We start from the raw sequence: 17,767 nt of genomic DNA, 5'->3' as shown, positions 1-17,767 counted from the left end.
GCATGCTTTGGCGAAGCCTGCCTGCCGCCTGCAATTCGAGCAAGTACCGCTTGGCACTGGAACTTCGATATATCCGTTTCTTTGTGTACCACATTCGATATATGAACTAGAAACTACATGCATTTGTAAAAAATATTTAAAAAGAGTTCACTGTAGCCAATAATTCGTAATATCTGCGTTGATTGTATTCACGTTCGACTGTATACGCTCTACCTGCACCACAAAGCCAGCTAACGGTGGTTGCGTTTTTTCAGCAGGGTGTGAGGTTACATGCCCCAGTGTGACGGTGGCATCCGTGTGATGTAAGTGCGCTGCAACACATATTCTACTATGGTTCCATTGGCAGCTCTCAAACACCTCTCTGAAACAGCTGCTGCTGCAACGGTCCTACTGCACCAAGCTCGAGTGCTGTAGGGCATGGTCTCAATCAATTGTTCATGAAATAGAGAAGTGCACTCTCTTAAAGGCAAAATTTTTGAACTGACCAGTCTGTAAATTGTTTAGATTACCATAAGCACTATGCAAAGAGGAAGCTTACCGACACTAAGGATGAAACACGCTCCCCAAAGAATAAAGGAAATGCTTTCAAGCATTGGCATTTAGGATGGCAGGTTCGCATAAACAATTCATGTCAAAGCATTAAGGAAACTTAAATGGCCTTGCATGTGGCCGGCATGTATTTAGGTGCACTATAGAACATCTGCATATGTCTTAACTCTTTCCTTGACACAGAAAAATAACCACTTTCAGGGCGCTGTGCATAAAAATTTTGGTCTCCATAAATTGACAAAATTATCATTATTGTGACACATAATAGCGTAATTAATACAACTCCTTTTGATGACTAGAATAAAACAAGTTATGTACTGCTTAAACAAAAAAAAAGTTCAGCAAAATTTGAGAGACGCACTAAATTTCACAGAAACGTAACATATATTCAGTCAGAAAATCGACGTGACCTCATGATGTTGTACAACTTTGCAACCAGTGAATGCTAGGCCACGCCGCACACATTGGCAATCAATCAGCATTCAGCAGTCGGTCATGTGACCCGGTTATCCAATCACTGGCTGGTTGAGAAGTTGATGTCACAAGGTTACGTTAATAGTCTCAAACAATCAGGGAATTTCATTACGAAGAATGTAAGGTTTCTAGTTTTACGGCTCATAAGAACTGTAATGCTACCGCATCAAGAAAATGCTTGCGCAAAGTGCTTTGTGCTGCTCCACAGTGCAATACCATGGTTGATTTGAAGCCATCCTGAAGAAAACTTGAAAGGAAGTTCAAGACGAAGGTACATACTATTGGCAGGTATCATTAAAACTTTAAAAATGCTCCTTCTTACGACTGAGAAAGAAACCGAACCCAAAACTTATGTATAGATATTTTTCCGTAGACTAGCTGGTGTTATCAGTACAGAAGCAGCTTGGGTCACGTAGAACGCGCCATTTTACACCATAATTTAAAATGAACAATTTATACAGAGTTAGATGGAGCCGACTTAAAAGGAATGTGTACAAAAGAGGGTTCCAAAATCAAGGTTTTCTGGACTCTCGGCACAATCTTCAATTCAGACGAATGTGTACAAGACTGCCACTGTGTACAGCACCAAGTTCACGAACCCTCCAGGCACCTCCACCACATTATGGGGGAGCTGGCTGCAAAGCCACGCGAGGCTGTAACTGGCGTGTGCGCTCCAGTTCTCGCTGGCGCTGCTGCTCGGCCTGCAGTGCCTCTTTCTGCTTCATCTGCTGTAGTCGCAGAGCGCGTTTTCGCAGGCGGCAGCTATGCTGTTGAAGTTCGACCATTTCGCGCTTGAGCCGGACCAATTTGGCCTGGTACAGTCGAGCTCGCTGCAGCTGCACACAACCACAACAACACAGCGTCATTCTCTCAGTTATAGCAAGGACCCTGGTTATAGCCATAGTGCCACCATTTCCTTCTTTTATTTTTTTTGCATTGCAGGTGTTTCTGTGCAAGTGTCAACAAGTAAGGTAACCAGAGCACCGCTAGAATCACACCAGGTGACGAGACCAGCAGCTAGCTGTGCAACTCTATCATTTAAAAACTGCATACTTATCACTACCTTTTACTACTCTTTCATTGTCCACGTTGCAATTTGCAGTGGCTTGGACAACGTGGCATTTCGTATACAGTTTAACAAACTTCGCCGTAACGTTGCACTGGGTGAACAATATTATTCTGCCTTTCCTCTTGCTGGAACATCTGTTTTCTTCATCAAGAAGACAAATTGGTGCAACTAGCACTCGCACAGACCATACAAGGATTTGCGCACTGCACACTACAGATATGAACTACAGCTGGGATAACGTATACCAATTCCATTCCAATTTTTCTTTTCAGAAACTGGATAGGATGCTTCATGCCCTCATTATAAACAGCTGAGGCCAATGCAATGAATGATAATATAGGAACAAAATTAAGTGGTAAAATTATTTTATAGTGGGCTCAAGCAAGATATAGGGGATTCTGTTTCCACACACATATTTTGCTGTTCATGTACTGGTTCAGTCATGTTCTCAAATATCAAGCACTGTGGTGCACTTATAAATACAAGGGTATTTCTCATATGAGCAAGGGGGCTTGCAACCAAGCCATGAACACAAAGCTTTCTAATTACAATGGAGCCTCTTTGATCCTCACCTACTTAACTTCATTGACAGTTTGGCTTATTTCTTGCAAGCTACAAGAAAATCCTGCACAATTTAAACTAACCCGCGTCTAGTTTCAGATCTCGACAAGAACTAGTATTAACAAATGTATTCCTTACAACAATCTAAACAAATGTAAACAGGCTACTGCTGCATAATATGATTACAAAATGAAGATAAAGTTACCATGCTTGCACATGAATAACTAACGACCCAGAGTAATTAAAAAACATTGCGAAAAAGTGTCACAATGAAATGGCATTTACTCCACTTATTTCGTGACAGTCAATGAAGGACGGCTTTGACTACAGAAAGGTAGTTTATGGCAACTAAGGTTTTTATTCTACCCACAATATACAAAAGTTTTCAGGTTTTCTCATTTCTGCTGACACGATGGCAAGCTTTCAAGCAGAATTGGAGAAAAGATAGCCTAATAGACTTCAGATTAGTTTGTTACAGCACTGCTTCTGTTCTTAAGTTTTGGTTTTGGCTTTCATGTGATGGGATTACAAAGGTCAGTGCATAAACCTGCCATAAGTCTTAAGCTCACAAAATTGTGAATGTACCACTGTTCTGCAAGTGCACAGACATCCTTACCACCAATGCCTTCAGTATGGTGAATCTAGTAAGGACAATATTTATAGAAATTCTTAAAATTCAACGAGCTTCAAAGCTCCGCAATTCCTCCGTACGAGAAAAAGAAACTACTTGATGGCCAATCCGTCGCACAATGTTACGGTTACTAAATTCTTTTTCCCGAAGTAAATGCGAATTTCCATGCTAAAGCTACAATAATTTCCCATTTCCAAACTAGCAAAATTATCTACCTGCAGCCATGAATATTGCCCTCAGGTCATTGATAAGAAGAGCCATCAATGCAAAATGCAGTGATGGCTCTGCCAATATATAACTACGGGGTTAGCGGTAGTCCCAAGTCCAAACTGTGACGAAGCAAATATTTCTTCAAAAGCCAAGATTTTAAAAAAATGCACATCACTCCCCTATTGCATCTGCAGCCCAAAGAGAAAAGGACAACTGGCTGACCATGTCATCAAGGCTTCCCATGGAATCGGCAAAGCGACTATTCTCCTGCTGCACTGTGTCCAGCAAAAGGCCTTGATTCCGCCTGCAAGAACAAACGGAACCCTCCACATCTGTAACATAGCCACCATATCACTGTCTAAACCACATGCTAGCATCTTCAACTGAATTGCAGCAATATCCAGATGGCACTTGACTGGCTAGTACAAAGGACGCAGGGTCATCCCAGCCACGGCAGCTGCTGGAATTCAATGGAGGCGAAATGCAGGACATGATGTTAACGCATGCTTAAGAACCTCAGGTGGTTGAAATTATACAGCACTCTGCTACGCGTCCCCTCATAGCTGATATTGATTCAGGATGTTAAATTCCATAAGCCACCTGACTGATCCTCAAAAGACAACTTAAGTAAACATTGCAGTCTGCGTATTATGCATGCATGTATAAGCCTTTTGCGTGAGTTGTCTTTCGAAGCCCATCAACACCAGCAGGTTTCAGTAGTAGGAGAACGGAGAACCTAGCTTTCTTCATCTGTACATGGAGCTGCAACAGCACTAATGATTGTCAAGGAAGGCTTTAAGCACCCAAGCCTGCTGCGATGGCTCAATGGTTACGGTACTCAATTTCTGAACCCAAGGACACAGGTTCAGTCCAGGCCATGATGGTCACTTTTAGATAAAAACAGAAAGCAAGGCACCCGTGTATTGTATGATGTTGTTGCATGTTGGAGAACACTGGCTGGTCTTAAGTTTCAAAAGCCCTCCAAAATGGCATCCCTCATAGCCTGGAATGTGAAACCCTAAAAACCTAACCATAAACCAGCTTGAATTACCATAAAAGCACCCCTAATCAATTTACGACACCAAGACGAAAAAAGAAAGAAAACATAGCTTCAACTCCAACTCCGTGGTACACAGGTTTTGTACCAGCATAACGTGAATGCTGCCAAATGATGCTTCTGCCAGCTGTTTCAGTTGCACATATTGAATTAAAAGCTGTCGTATATAAACACTGTAATAAACACCATATTAGAGTGGTTGAATAATAAAATGGGGAGCAGAATCATGTGTCTTACGGTTGGCCCGGGCTTTAAAACCTCACCTTATCGAGCATGCAGGTTTCCACATACATTGTGTTTAACATGTCACATTTCTCAATGCTATATCAGGCCTGCTAGACAATGGTGATTGCCATGAATGCGCAACAAAGCTTGCCGTTTGAGTGCTACAGACAAGTTTGTGGATGGCTGTATGTGGCCCCTGATTGCTAGGGGCGTGCAAATACATAGAAATTTTCCAACAGCAAATTGAATATCCTCCTACTGGATCTGCTGAACAAATCGGATAGAGCGTATGCAAAAATGCTCGGAACGGATAAATACAATATCAGGTGTCAGAATAGTTTAGAAAAAAAGCAAGGCACAGCATTATAATTGGGCCTGCCATCATTTTGTTCAACTATTTCAACAATAGGGCTCACTCTGATGTCGCAGAGCATGCTGTCGTGATTGGTCTGTGTTCAGTACCACCATGCGGCCAATTCTAGTGGTGACGTACGTTCTGCTCAGACAAACTCCCTTCAATAATGGAGAATGTGGCAGAGTTCAGCCGGTTCTAGTAAACACTGCCTTTGTGCCTGAGATTGGAGGCCATGGATAACATGTGGATTGTCATCAACTCAGCTGTGGTGCTGCTTTGTTCGCTGTCACTGACAGCATCAAGGGTAATTTTTCAAGGCACATAAAATGACAGTCACAAATTTAACATACCCACTTCATGCTGCATGCCTCACTGTGGAGCTAGAAGCTGCATCTTTCAACAACTAAAGGTTTAACTTTACGAGTTTCAGTGCTGCCACTGCCTCTTTGCTGTTTTACATAAATATTTCTTCCATATGACTATTCACACAAGTAGCAAGTAATGATATAACTATTCGATTTATATTTGATTCTTTCATTATTAAATTTATATCTGATTTGGTATAACTATAGTATCTGTATTTGATTCAACACCACTAATCGGACACCAAAGCAGTCTCTAAATACTTAACCGGGCTTTAAATCCCTCCTGCCAGCCACTTGGTGTTTTTAGAAAATTGAATTGAAAATTTATTTCCAGCAATGTACAGGAAACGGGCTTCAGGCGAAAAGCTACAAGGATAGCTTGAGAGATGCCCAGCAACAAGACCTGTGCGATCAAGGTGAACATATACATATATAACATGAAAATAATGAAGTACAGAATGAGCAAAAATATATAAATGAAACAGCAAATTAAAAACTAGGACAGTAAATTAACGGCCAACGATCATCTAACAGTATGCATGCAACATGGCAGAACGTAATGAGAATGAAGTGACTATATATATTCTCATGAGAATGTTTACCAAGGCAAGGAACGGAAAGTACAGGAAGACAGTGCGGAATTCATCAAATATAGCTTAAAGTCCTTAATTGGGGTGGTAAAAATGTTTGGGTTGTGCATACTATAATGATTTAGCATGCATGGTAAAGTAAAACGAAGGCTCTGGTTATATTATAACGTCCTCATTCGAGGAATGACCCATATTTGTTTACTTCTGGTGTGAAAGCGTTTTTCGTAAGGCTGATGTCCAACAGTAGTCTTCAAAAAGTCGGTTGAGCATTGAGGTGATAATTTAAGGCAGTGCAGCAGATGACGCTCAAACATAGTATGCACACGATGAATCCTATATTGTGGAAATAATGTTTCCGTACGAGCAGTGTAACATGCACCAGCGATCAGTCTAATTGGCTTCTTTTGGAGACCGAGTATGACTAGTTTTGTTTTGGATGTTGTACCCCAAAAGTTTATGTGTGACTGAATTATAGCGTGGTAAATAAGCTTGTGCTTTGGGGAAAATTTGTTCCGAAGCCTCGAGAGGAAGCCTACAGATCTAGTAAGCTTGCTTTCAATATACATTATATGGTCAGGCTACCTCATGCGAGAGTCGAATACAACATCGAGCGATTTGAACTTGTCTACAATTTCAATAATGCTATTTTCTAGATGCAGAGTATTGTTTACTGTAATATTCAGCTAAGGGGCTGAAAAGGATGTCTTTGGTCTTGTTAGAGTTATCTACCATACAATTAGCTTTGGACCATTTGTGGAGAACACAAAGAACCGGATGTGCACTATTGATTGTCAGCAGAAGAGCCTCTAAGAAAAAAACTTGTGTCGTCAGCATACTGAATACAACTTGTATGATAGGCTATGCTCGCAAGCCTATCATACTTGCAATACTTGTCCCTCCTCTATGTCCAACGACGTTTTGTATTTCAGTCCCATCATACATCAATAAGCCACAGGCGGCCAAACTGCAGACTGCTAGCTGCAAGTGGCACCCTATAATTCCAAGCACAGCTCACGACTCTCTGGTATCTGCACCCCTCCCTCATATATCTGCCCCTTAAGACAGCTTATTTTATGTTCTAAAAAAGATGCTCACACAGACAGTGATTGCAAACTGGTCCCATATTACAGAGTCTCACTCGGTATGACCAGCAGCGTTGTTGGACAAAATAACGCTGTGTTTGTACTGGTTCTTAAAATTTAAAAAAAAAAAATGAAACACCATACAAAAAAAAAAATCTTGCACACATTTGTACAGTTCTGACACCGATACCTTTCAGCAAGCTTGCAATGCAGAGTGGGTTAGAAAGGGCTAAAATAAACAAGCACCAGCTGTGAGAAAAACAAAACGCATTTAAAGGGTCAGCCCTTTAAATGCGTTTTGTTTTTCTTTAAACTTGTGCAGTGGGTAGACATTGGTAAAGCCAGGCATATTTGCAGCTATTTACACTTACGTCAAATCGCCCAGGCTGGCTTGCAGAGCCTTCAGGTCATCCACATGGGCAAGCTCCATGGCGGCAGCTATTTTGCGGCCTGGTTCGACAGCAGAGGCAGCCATACTCCGCTGCAATGGTAACTCTCATTGCGATGTTTTTCAAAAACAGTGCACTGAACAGACATCATAAAATGCAACTCAATTAATTCTTTCTGCCTGAGTTATTTACAGAACTTTATTACATGCAACCTAATGAACAATTCAAAATGCCATAATCATGCAGTACGACAAATTTTTAAGTACATTTGCTGAGCTCTGGCAATCTAGAGCACATTGAGCAGTGCACTGCTGTGAGGTTATGTTCCTCACATATGTTACTGTGCAACAACTGCGAAACATTATCTCAGCACAAGGATCAAAGCAGTGAGTAATATCAAGCATTTCCATAAATTTTGTGGTCATAGCACATTTCAGATTGCAAAGCCAATATCCATATCAATTACAAAACAAAAAGGATGTTCTCACATCTGATGAGAGTTTTGAATTTCCCTGCAGCAGTGTTGCGATTCTATGATTACGTGAAAAATACGTCTCTACAGTGACCACTTGTGCAACAAAATTCTTCCAACAGTGGCTCATAGTGGTTTTTTTTTTCTTTTTTTTTTCTTTTCTTTTTTTTCCTTTTTTTTTTTTCCATTCAGAAGTTATGAGCGGATATGGGCGCGCTCTCTGTGACAACACGAAGGTGGTAATTTCTTCACTCACTCCCTTGAGAGGCTTGTTTTCCGAACCATTATAGTCTATCGCTGACTGCATGGTATACGTACGAAAAATGAAAACCGCAAGTCTTCTACCCCCTTCATCACTCACACACTTTCATAGCAGTTTAGACAATCCCCGCTTCCCTCCAATTTCAATTCATTGAGAAATTCCTGCTCGCGAATGAACAAGCGTCAACTGTGCAACTATCCACGCGTTCGCGCCACAAAGCACTCTGGTACTGACGGTGCTGATGCTAACCAATTCGACGGACAACGTCAGTCCCTAATAGCAGCGATGATGGGTGTGCTGCGGTGATAGCTGGGCGATAGTCAACAGCTGGCACTACAAGACGAACACAGCTGCACTGGCTGCACCATGACTGCACCAACTGCACTAAGTCCCGTTGTAGCGCAACAAACAAGAAGTGCTGCTGCCAGCGCTGCAAAGGAGGGAGGCCAAGCAGGGTGGAATCTCACTCTTCAGGGTCCGCCTGATGGCCGCTTTGCGTCGCCACAGTCATGTCATCATGTCCCGTAGGTTATTTCACCCAAAAACGAAGGTTATTTCACATAGAGAGCTAATAATTTCGGGTGATTTCAAGCATGATTTCAAGTATGATTTCAACTAACGCCGCGCCAGTACAGTACAGTTGAACTAGAGCACAATGAACGCAATGTTTAATCAGGCGAAGGATATCTGTTGAGTGCTCTTAAATTAAGTGTTAATCATCTCTCTCTCGATCGAAGCGCCGCTAGCATAGAATTGCCGTTTTGTAGTTTTGGTACAGTCACTCTAAGTTTTAGTATGGTTCCTGGAAAAGCACTGTTGGAGTGGTGTTTGACTGCTCAACCAAAATAAATATTTCGTTCTTTAATTAACCAGACGTGCGGCGAAACACAAGTTACTGATTGTGTTTGCAGGCGAACTCAAAATAGTAAATAATTGGTTCACAGAGGAAAGGCGCGTATCTGTCACTCATAATATGTGGACACCTGAACCGGACTGGGCCGGGGAAGGCAAAAAGATGGGAGTGAAAGCGGAAAGAGAAAGGAGTACTGTAATGGAGGGCAACAATTCGCCTGGGAATCTTTTATATGTGCACTGCACAGCACACGGACGCCGTTTCGATTGAGGCGAAACAAACGCATTCTGGAGTGATCGACAGCAACGCCGCCGCTTAATTCTGGCATATTGTACTATTTGCATAGAGCTAATACACCTCTGACTATTTACGAGGACAGGCGGCCCATGATATAGTGCTCTAGAATATCTTCTAGAACATTATACCATGACTCATGACAAATCACTAGAAGAAAATTCGGGAGACACTAAACTAAAGCTCCACTGTTATGCGATAGCGTTTCGCACAGAGGATGTTTTTCACTTTTTAATTCCGTATTTTTCCAATTTTTATTTACTTTTTATACATACACCGATACTTCGCATCAGCAAACATATTGGCATGAAGTTTGATACTCTTGAACGCATTTTCATTTTTAATTATTTCGATTAATCATCGATCAATTACATACTCTACATTTTCTAAATTAGCATCATCGAGTAAATGCTGGGGGTCTAAAGCTTGAACCTAGTTATAAGAGCGAGAGATGGTTTGTGTAGCAATTAATAATGTACGCGATTTAATATGAGGGTCCGGAATGTCGCGCCCAGCGGCGCCTCAAACCGCGATAATAATAATAATAATAATAATAATAATAATAATAATAATAATAATAATAATAATAATAATTGGTTCACAGGAAGAGAAAGGCGCAGTATATTTGTCGCACTTATTGTTTCTGTGGGCATCTGAACCACGCCGTAAGGGATTGATTGATTGATTTATAGGAAGGGAAAGGCGCGGTAACTGCCTCACTTGTTTTCTGTGGACACCTCAACAGCAACGTAAGGAAAGGGAGGAAGGTGGGAGTGAAAGTGGAAAGGGAGAAAGAGGAGCCGTAGTGGAGGGCTTCGACCACCTGGGGATCATCTTTAATGTGCGCTGACATCGCACAGCACACGAATGCTTCGTTTCACCTCCATCGAAACGCAGCCGCCGAGGTTGGGTTCGAATCCGTGTACTCCGACACAGTAGCGGGAGGCTTTTCCTGGCCCTATGGGGCTGGGACGGCAGGTCAACGCCGCTTGCGGCGGGGGCTAGCCGGCCACAAATTTTTATCTGTTGTAGGCCGTCATAGCACCCGCCACAGCTTGGGTGGTGGACGACGGCTGTTGCGGCGCGCGTCTTTCTCTCCCTCTTCTTTTTTCCTTTCTTCTTTATTTTCTCTTCTGTCCGCACGAGGTCGGCGGCTGCGTTTCGATGGAGGCGAAACGAAGAGGCGTCCGTGTGCTGTGCGATGTCAGCGCACGTTAAAGATCCCCAGGTGGTCGAAATTACTCCGTAGCCCTCTACTACGGCTCCTCTTTCTCTCTTTCCACTTTCACTCTACCTTCCTCCCTTCTCTGATGGCACGGTTGAGGCGTCCACAGAAAACAAGTGAGACAGTTACCGCGCCTTTCCCTTCCTATAAATCAATCAGGCAGCGGAGGTGGAGGCGAAACGAAGAGGCGTCCGTGTGCTGTGCGATGTCAGCGCACGTTGAAGATCCCCAGGTGGTCGAAATTACTCAGTAGCCCTCCACTACGGCTCCTCCTCATTCTCTCTTTCCCCTTTCACTCCCGCCTTCCTCCATTCCCTTACGGTGCGGTTGGGGTGTCCGCAGAAAACAAGTGAGACAGTTACCGCGCATTTCCCTTCCTATAAATCAATCAGGCAGCGGAGGTAGCTCAGCTAGAGTCAGTAGCAGGCCCGTGCATTTTTTTTTTTTTTCCTTCTTCGTACAGCCACAACAACAACAACAGTCGGGCGTCTTCCCGGTGGGAAGGAAGGTGGAGTGAAAGTGGAAAGAGAGAAAGAGAAGCCATAGTGGAGGTCTGCGGAGTAATTTCGACCACCTGGGGATCTTTAACGTGCGCTGACATTGCACAGAACACGGACGCCTCTTTGTTTCGCCTCCATGGAAATGGCGGTCGGTAACAGTAGTCGGGCGTCTTACCAGTGACCACTGCACCACTGCGGAAGGGCAAAACGCTATAGCGCCATTTTAAAAATTAGGGGACGCTTGAGCGCCGCCGTAAAGAGTATGGCGCCATATAGCGTTTTACCAACACCCTCTTGACTAAGGCCCTTCCACGGAGGCCGTGACGTCACGCCAGTTGCCCTCGCCACCCCGGACGCTGCTTTCGGTCGCCTGGCGTTTGCGTTGAATCTCTCGCGGCTGCTTGCCCAGGTGCGCGTTAAGTTAAATTGGTTCACAGGAAGGGAAAGGCGCAGTAACTGTCACACTTGCTCTGTGGACACCCGACCCGCGCCGTAAGGGAAGGGAGGAAGGTGGGAATGAAAGTGGAAAGAGAAAAAGAGGAGCCGTAGTGCAGGGCTACGGAGTAATTTCGACCTCCTGGGGATCTTTAACGTGCGCTGACATCGCACAGCACACGGACGCCACTTCGTTTCGCCTCCATCGAAACGCAGCCGCCGCGGTCGGGTTCGAACCCGGGTACTCCGGCACAGTGGTCGGGCGTCTTAAGCACCACCCCGGCGGGGCAACCCAGGTGCGCGTTTGTTGCAGGTTTTTTGCGTTCGATAATAAGGGAGCTTACTAACACTCCAGTTTTTTTCGCACCACCGATGCATGCACCGCCAACGTCTAAGGTAGCTTTTAGACTTGTAAACAGCGTCCTGAAATAGAGTCGCAAATGCTTTTATACAGTTTTATTGACAGGAAGGATTGGAAGCGGCCAATTTCATTTCTTGCTTGACGTCTTCATTTTTCTGTCCGCAGCTTCTTTTTTTTTTTTTTTTTTTTTTTTTGCGCTGCACTTTAAATATGATCGTTTCTCATTTTACAAAAATTGTTCAGAGTAACATTTTTTGTGGCGTGCACTACATGCCGCACTAGCGTTTCTGGTGTGTGATGATTTTTACGGGTTTGCACGGCGGAATCTCGCAGAAATGAAATGCCTACAGGGCTAGCCTGCCACCGGATTTGTATCTTGTAGGCAGTCGTTTCACCCGCCACCGCTTCGGTGGTGGACAACGGCATGGCCATCCGGGGGTGGGACTGGTTCGAGTAAGCTGCGCAGTTCGGGCAAATAGGTGGTACAGCATTGGACACCAGATGAAACCTGTCACTGTCAACTGTCAAAGTCTTTCCTGTTGCTGCATCAAAGTGTGATAGCCTCTTCATTAGGTCTTTCTCTTGGAAGTGAAGTTCACAAACTTGCGCAAAGTATGAAAAATATGTAGTCACTTATTGCCGGTATATGGACACAGTATTACATAATTTGCGTGTTCTTAAGCAGTCCAGCACAGTACTGCATACTTCTGTTCATTTTCCCTGGCCGGGTCAAATTCACTAAGACTGCCAGTCTTTACACGTCAAACATTATTTAAGCACTACATGGCCTTCTGGTCGACTACGTGGGACATGGGAAGTACGCCATAAACTTCAGTTTCTCACCATTGAATGCACTCTGGGTGTGAAATACTTCCGCGGGATGACTCTAATCCACGATTCCTTCCTTGGAAGAAGGCAGCGGAGCAGGTAACAACACACAACATAAGAAGCACGCAAAAACACGAGGACAACGCTTCATTCCTGCTGCCATCCTTTGGAAACGCGAGAACACGCACCTTGGGACCAGTGCCATAGTTCCCGTGACACACAGGAACACACTACCACCCCATGTTACGCCACGTCAAGTGCAGTCTTCTGCGCAACGCCATATCCTCGTTGCAAGAACTGGTGATGCTGGTCACACTTCAATATTTTGCACGTACTATATGCATGCACACGATTGAAAGCACACTTTAGCGTGGAAAATAAACCCAAAAATAACGTCAACGCGGAGCTGTGCAGCACCAAACCTAATCAAGACAGTAGGCAGCGACGACTAAAAAGCTGATATTCAGTTGCTCAAACATTTTCGCTAGTAGTAGTAGTGGTTATTTATTGTATGTACAAAAGGAAAGAAAAGATGTTTGCCAGCCCCGGTATCTGCTATCTTATGTCTGAAGCACCTGAACTGGGGCGGCGGAAATAAAGGGATAGCGAGGAGAAGGTAGAGGAAATCAAAGAGGTGAGTGATAGGAAGAAAGAAAAGAGTAGGTAAAAATAAAAGAAATATATACACTATGGTACAGTATACAGTAGTTTGCTTGAGGCCCACCCGCAAATGTCTTAGGTCCCTGAGTACTCGGCACATCGGGCGGGCCTCCGCAATAGCTCCACGTGCAGGCAACTGTTCACTACGCACGCACTTGCACACTGTACAAAACACTGACGGCTGTCGTGGGCGATCAGCCGTTATTGTGGGAAATAGCACACGTGGAGCGTTCAGTCCCAGCGCGCACTATCTGGCAAGGTGAAATAGGCGGGTCATCAAGCCCGCCTGTTCGATGTACTCACACAAGCTCACGTGAGCTCGCTCGCGGGCGCGCGCACAGCCCGGTGGCCACAGGAGCACAGCTACGCTGTCCGGGATTACCCCCTGTGCTCTGTAAGCCGCCAGCAACTCACGTCGTGGTTCGGCTAGCGCGGTGCAGCGCAGTAGAAGATGTTCGAGAGTTTCTACCTCGCCACAGCCATCACACTCGTCACTATTGGCAAGTCCGTGGCGCATCCGTCGTTCCCCAGGCCACACACATCCAATGCGTGCACGGAGGATCATTGCGCGTTGCAGCCGAGTCAGCGAGCGGCCGCTGACACTGTGAATGCGCTCACCTCTTGCGATGCGTGGGTCGGGGTGCTGCATCCGGAGGTGATCGTCGATTACCGCACGCACATCCTCCAAAGCGAGTTGCTCGTCGCTGGGAGGAAGTTCATGTGCTGCGGTCGCGAGCTCGTCGGCACGTTCGTTGCCCTATATGCCGCAGTGCCCGGGGATCCACTGTGCCCGTATAGCGCAGCCACGCTCCGCCAAGTGCTTGAGACGTGCGCGAATCTGGCACAGCAGCGGAGTTCCCCGGCCGGTGGTTCGAAGGCGGCTGAGGGCAGCGCGGGAGTCACATAGCACGGCACACCTGGGTGGCGGCGGAGTCAGTTCAAGCAGTAGATCCAGGCCTAGGCTGGGCCTACAGCAGCTCCGCCGTGGTGGAAGAACCCAGGTATGACAGGTGCAGCTGTCTGTGCAGTTGCAGGGCGGGGATGGTAGCCGCCGCTGCTAGCGAGCAACTGTCTCTGGCCACGGAGCCGTCGGTGTAAACGAGGAGGTGGTGTTGGAGTTCCTCGTAGATGACGGCTCTGGTCAGCTGCTGCACTGCACAGGGCGGTGTGGTGCGTTTCCCCGCGATTCCGACAATCTCTCGCTGAACCTCCGTAGCAGCGGGCCAGGGCGAGAAGAGGTCGTAGGGGGGCGTTGCATTGGTGAGCTGCTCGTACTCGAGCAGCGCCGCTCCCATGCGCGAGTGGCGATGATGTCGCAACCGATGTAATAGCGGGCCGCCGTCCTTTGCGCGCTGTAGGCGATCGATGTGTCGGAGCGCCCGCCGCGTGGCCTGAAGTTGTAAAGGCCACGCACCTGCCTCGGCCAAAGTAGCTGCGCATTGAGAGTTCTGAGGAAGGCCGAGGCAAATGCGGAGCGCCTTGCGATGCTCGACCTCTAGCTTCTTCCAGCATGGTTTGCGCAGTGTGACGAGCCAAACATTTTCGCTCGAACCTGTTTCCGGGAACGTTCGGAGAAAGCCTTTATTGGCTCATACTGTCGTCGAACAAAGCTATCCCGGCGAGCGGCGCACCTGGTTGGTCGACAGAGAAGTGACATCACCAGCCACCAAAATCGAAGCGACCAACCAGAAGTCTCATTTTGTCTAGCGTTCCTGCCATCTGCAATCCCACACGAACGCGCGCCAAAGAACGCCACGCGACAGGAGCGATGGGGTACCGTCCAAACGCCAAAGGTGTTGGCAGGAAAGGACAACTAGCGTGACGTAGACGTTGGGGAGAGGAGGATGTGAGCAGGCCTTGTAGAAGTCGAGAAGGTGTTGGTTTTACACATACGAATATGTTATTCCCTTTTTTAATTAATTTTTAAATTTTTTTTTTATATCCTACCGGGCGATAACGTCACTGCTGTAAGTAGCTCGGACGCCGCACTAACTGAAACTTGATGAGTTACAGTGCGCTTTTAGAACACGCTGTTCACGTTCGATGCAACGTCGGGGGACTTCGCGTATATATATGCATGTTCTCACTATTTAAATTTCGCTTCTATATATATATCATGAGGTCTTACCATTTTGAGCATTAATTTTGACACCCTAGCTTGTAGTAGTTATTACTGTTCACGAATGCCCGGGTTCAACCCCGACCGCGGCTGCGTTAATTCGATGGAGGCGGAACGGAGATCTCGAGGTGTCCGCGTGCTGTGCAATGTCAGCGTATGCTGAAGATTCCCAGGTGGTTGAAATTACTCGTAGCCCTTTACAACAGCACGTCTTTCTATCATATACCTTGTTCCCTTCCCTTAAGCGCGGTTCAGGTATCCACTGAACAGGTACGTGTGAACTGATACTGCGCCTTTCCAGCCTACCTATTGTATTATCCCACACTAAATTTTCCGTGTCATCAAGCACTGGCTTTTCATTCTGACACCTCGATCGATCCCCTTTGCTGAATTTCTCATTTTAATTTCAATGAATTAAACGATCAATTAGGCACTCTCAACTTTTTAATTAACATCACCAAGAATTAGGTTTTCATTTGGAGCAACTGAACCAATTTTTGCAATTATTTGGTTAATTAAGGAACTATATATTTTCCAAATTAGCATCAGCACGCATTGACTTTCGCGTTCTGACTCCCCTGAAGCCCCCCTTTTCAATTAATTGATCAATTACGCTCTAAACTTTTTTAATCAGCATCGTCAAGAGTTGGCTGTTCATCCTGCGCATTTCGAAACCTTTTTTTCCCATTTATTAATTTCTTTCATTCATCAATTACAAAAACTGGGCCAGCCGGCTAAAGAAAAAATAAAGAGCACTGCAGAATCTGCATTGGAGTAATGCGAAAGCACGGATGCTGCTGTTGGTTGCTTAATTCACTCCTTGTTTACCCACTTTAGTCTTTGGTACTTTAAAATTGCGCGCCAAACCCTTCCTGTCCCCTTTTTTGGCTCCACTTCCGGTTGCATGACGTCACATCCTTGACGTCACTAATTAATTTCTTGTTTACTCATTTGTCTTTGGTACTTTTAAATTGCGCACCAAACCCTTCCTATGCCTTTTTTGGCTTGACTTCAGATTGCGTGACGTCACCTTAATTGACTGATTTTATTAACTATTTTAGTATTTGATACGTTCAAGCCATTGGCTAATGAGACCATTTTCGCCTTTACTTTTGCCTCTAATTAATTTTCTAATTAACTTATTGGTTTAATTATTTTTCGGACACAACATTACGTCACCCTTTATCGATTGACACCATTCATTTACCTCTACCACTTCTCAATTACTCACAACTGCTACGAACACGATTTCGCGTGTTTTGCCTCTAGTTAATTAAATAATTATTTTTTCGAACACATTACGTCACCCTCTATTGATTGACACCATTCATTAACCTCAATCACTCATTCGTGTTGCGGAATTTTACATTTTCGCCTTTAAATAATTACCTAAGTGCTTATTGGCCTAATTATTTTTCAGACTCAGCATTAAGTCACCCTTTATCGATTGACACCACTCATTAACCTCTACTACTTTTCAATTACGGCCGAGCGATTCTTCCGTTTGCTGTTCTCCATCCTAGGTTTTACTGCTGGTTGTTCATCAAAATGAACCGGTGGATCGCAACCAGTAGGAATCATGTCGGATTAGTGCGCGCAACTCGATGATTCTTCATTTTGATTCGCAGTTCGGGGCAGATCGCAACAACCCGGGCACTCCGCAAAAGTAGGCGGAGCGCCCATGGGACGACCTATGCCCCCACAAAAATTCCAAACCGTATTGCGAGTACGGTGGAGCCGGGTGTCAATCCGGCTCGTTATTTTCCTTACTCATTAGTTTAAGGCACGAAGGTAGCACACCGACGCTGCTACAAGCGGTTCCTCTACACCTTACAAGAAGTACAAGTTCGCTTACAGGCTTTCGAAGGTCTTGAGCTTTGAAAGAAAATTTTTGTGCACCTTCTCAGCATCTACTCAAGCGTTTGGCTTAAGAGGCGTCGCTCTCTTTAACGAAATGCACTTGATTAAGACTTCAAACGGCAGAAACACATAAAAGATTGGAAATATCGATGCTCAATTCCAAACATTCTGGCGTTGCGTGGATAGTGTCTGACTTGGCGTGGCTGGAGAAGTGCCTTCTGTGGCCGCGAGAGCGGTCGCCGCCGTGCAGCTCAGCCGTGCATTAAAACACATTAATCGTTGTTGTACCTAAAAAAATATTTTACTAACTCCTTGATTGCAAGCATTAGAAAACACATCAA

The 17,767-nt window shown here is 45.1% G+C and overlaps 1 protein-coding gene and 1 non-coding gene across 7 annotated transcripts; both read right to left on the bottom strand.

The window, feature by feature from the left end:
- Positions 1–872: 872 nt before the first annotated feature.
- Positions 873–17,612, bottom strand: Pldn (biogenesis of lysosomal organelles complex 1 subunit pallidin). 6 transcript variants are annotated; one of them, XM_084606275.1, is made up of 4 exons: positions 17,422–17,612; positions 7,540–7,649; positions 3,717–3,798; positions 873–1,859 (listed from the first exon to the last, which is right to left on the bottom strand). In XM_084606275.1, exons 2-4 carry the CDS (start codon positions 7,641–7,643, stop codon positions 1,644–1,646), a joined length of 402 nt encoding a protein of 133 aa, XP_084462401.1. In that variant the 5' UTR covers positions 7,644–7,649; positions 17,422–17,612; the 3' UTR covers positions 873–1,643. The 6 variants fall into 6 exon arrangements, with proteins under 6 accessions (XP_084462401.1, XP_084462403.1, XP_084462402.1 ...); XM_084606277.1 differs by lacking the exon at positions 17,422–17,612 and adding an exon at positions 8,759–8,947; XM_084606276.1 differs by lacking the exon at positions 17,422–17,612 and adding an exon at positions 8,526–8,749.
- LOC146185329 (U12 minor spliceosomal RNA) lies at positions 17,198–17,353 on the bottom strand. The gene has a single exon (XR_014708355.1). It is a non-coding gene; the product is annotated as a U12 minor spliceosomal RNA (small nuclear RNA).
- Positions 17,613–17,767: the final 155 nt, after the last annotated feature.

The sequence above is a fragment of the Amblyomma maculatum genome, chromosome 6 (assembly GCF_055883805.1).
Source record: "Amblyomma maculatum isolate TAMU_Amacu chromosome 6, ASM5588380v1, whole genome shotgun sequence".
Lineage (NCBI taxonomy): Eukaryota > Metazoa > Arthropoda > Arachnida > Ixodida > Ixodidae > Amblyomma > Amblyomma maculatum.
This window is presented reverse-complemented; position numbering and strand designations above follow the sequence as displayed.

Bases quoted from the DNA above. Each gene is read 5' to 3' on its own strand.
- Pldn (XM_084606272.1), bottom strand. From the start codon at position 8,159: ATGAGCCACTGTTGGAAGAATTTTGTTGCACAAGTGGTCACTGTAGAG. The intron at 3,799-7,539 runs GTAAGTGTAAAT...TTGTTCTTGCAG, and splicing joins GCCAGCCTGGGCGATTTGAC to GCGGAATCAAGGCCTTTTGC. The intron at 1,860-3,716 runs GTCAGCCAGTTG...GGTTGTGTGCAG, and splicing joins TGGGAAGCCTTGATGACATG to CTGCAGCGAGCTCGACTGTA.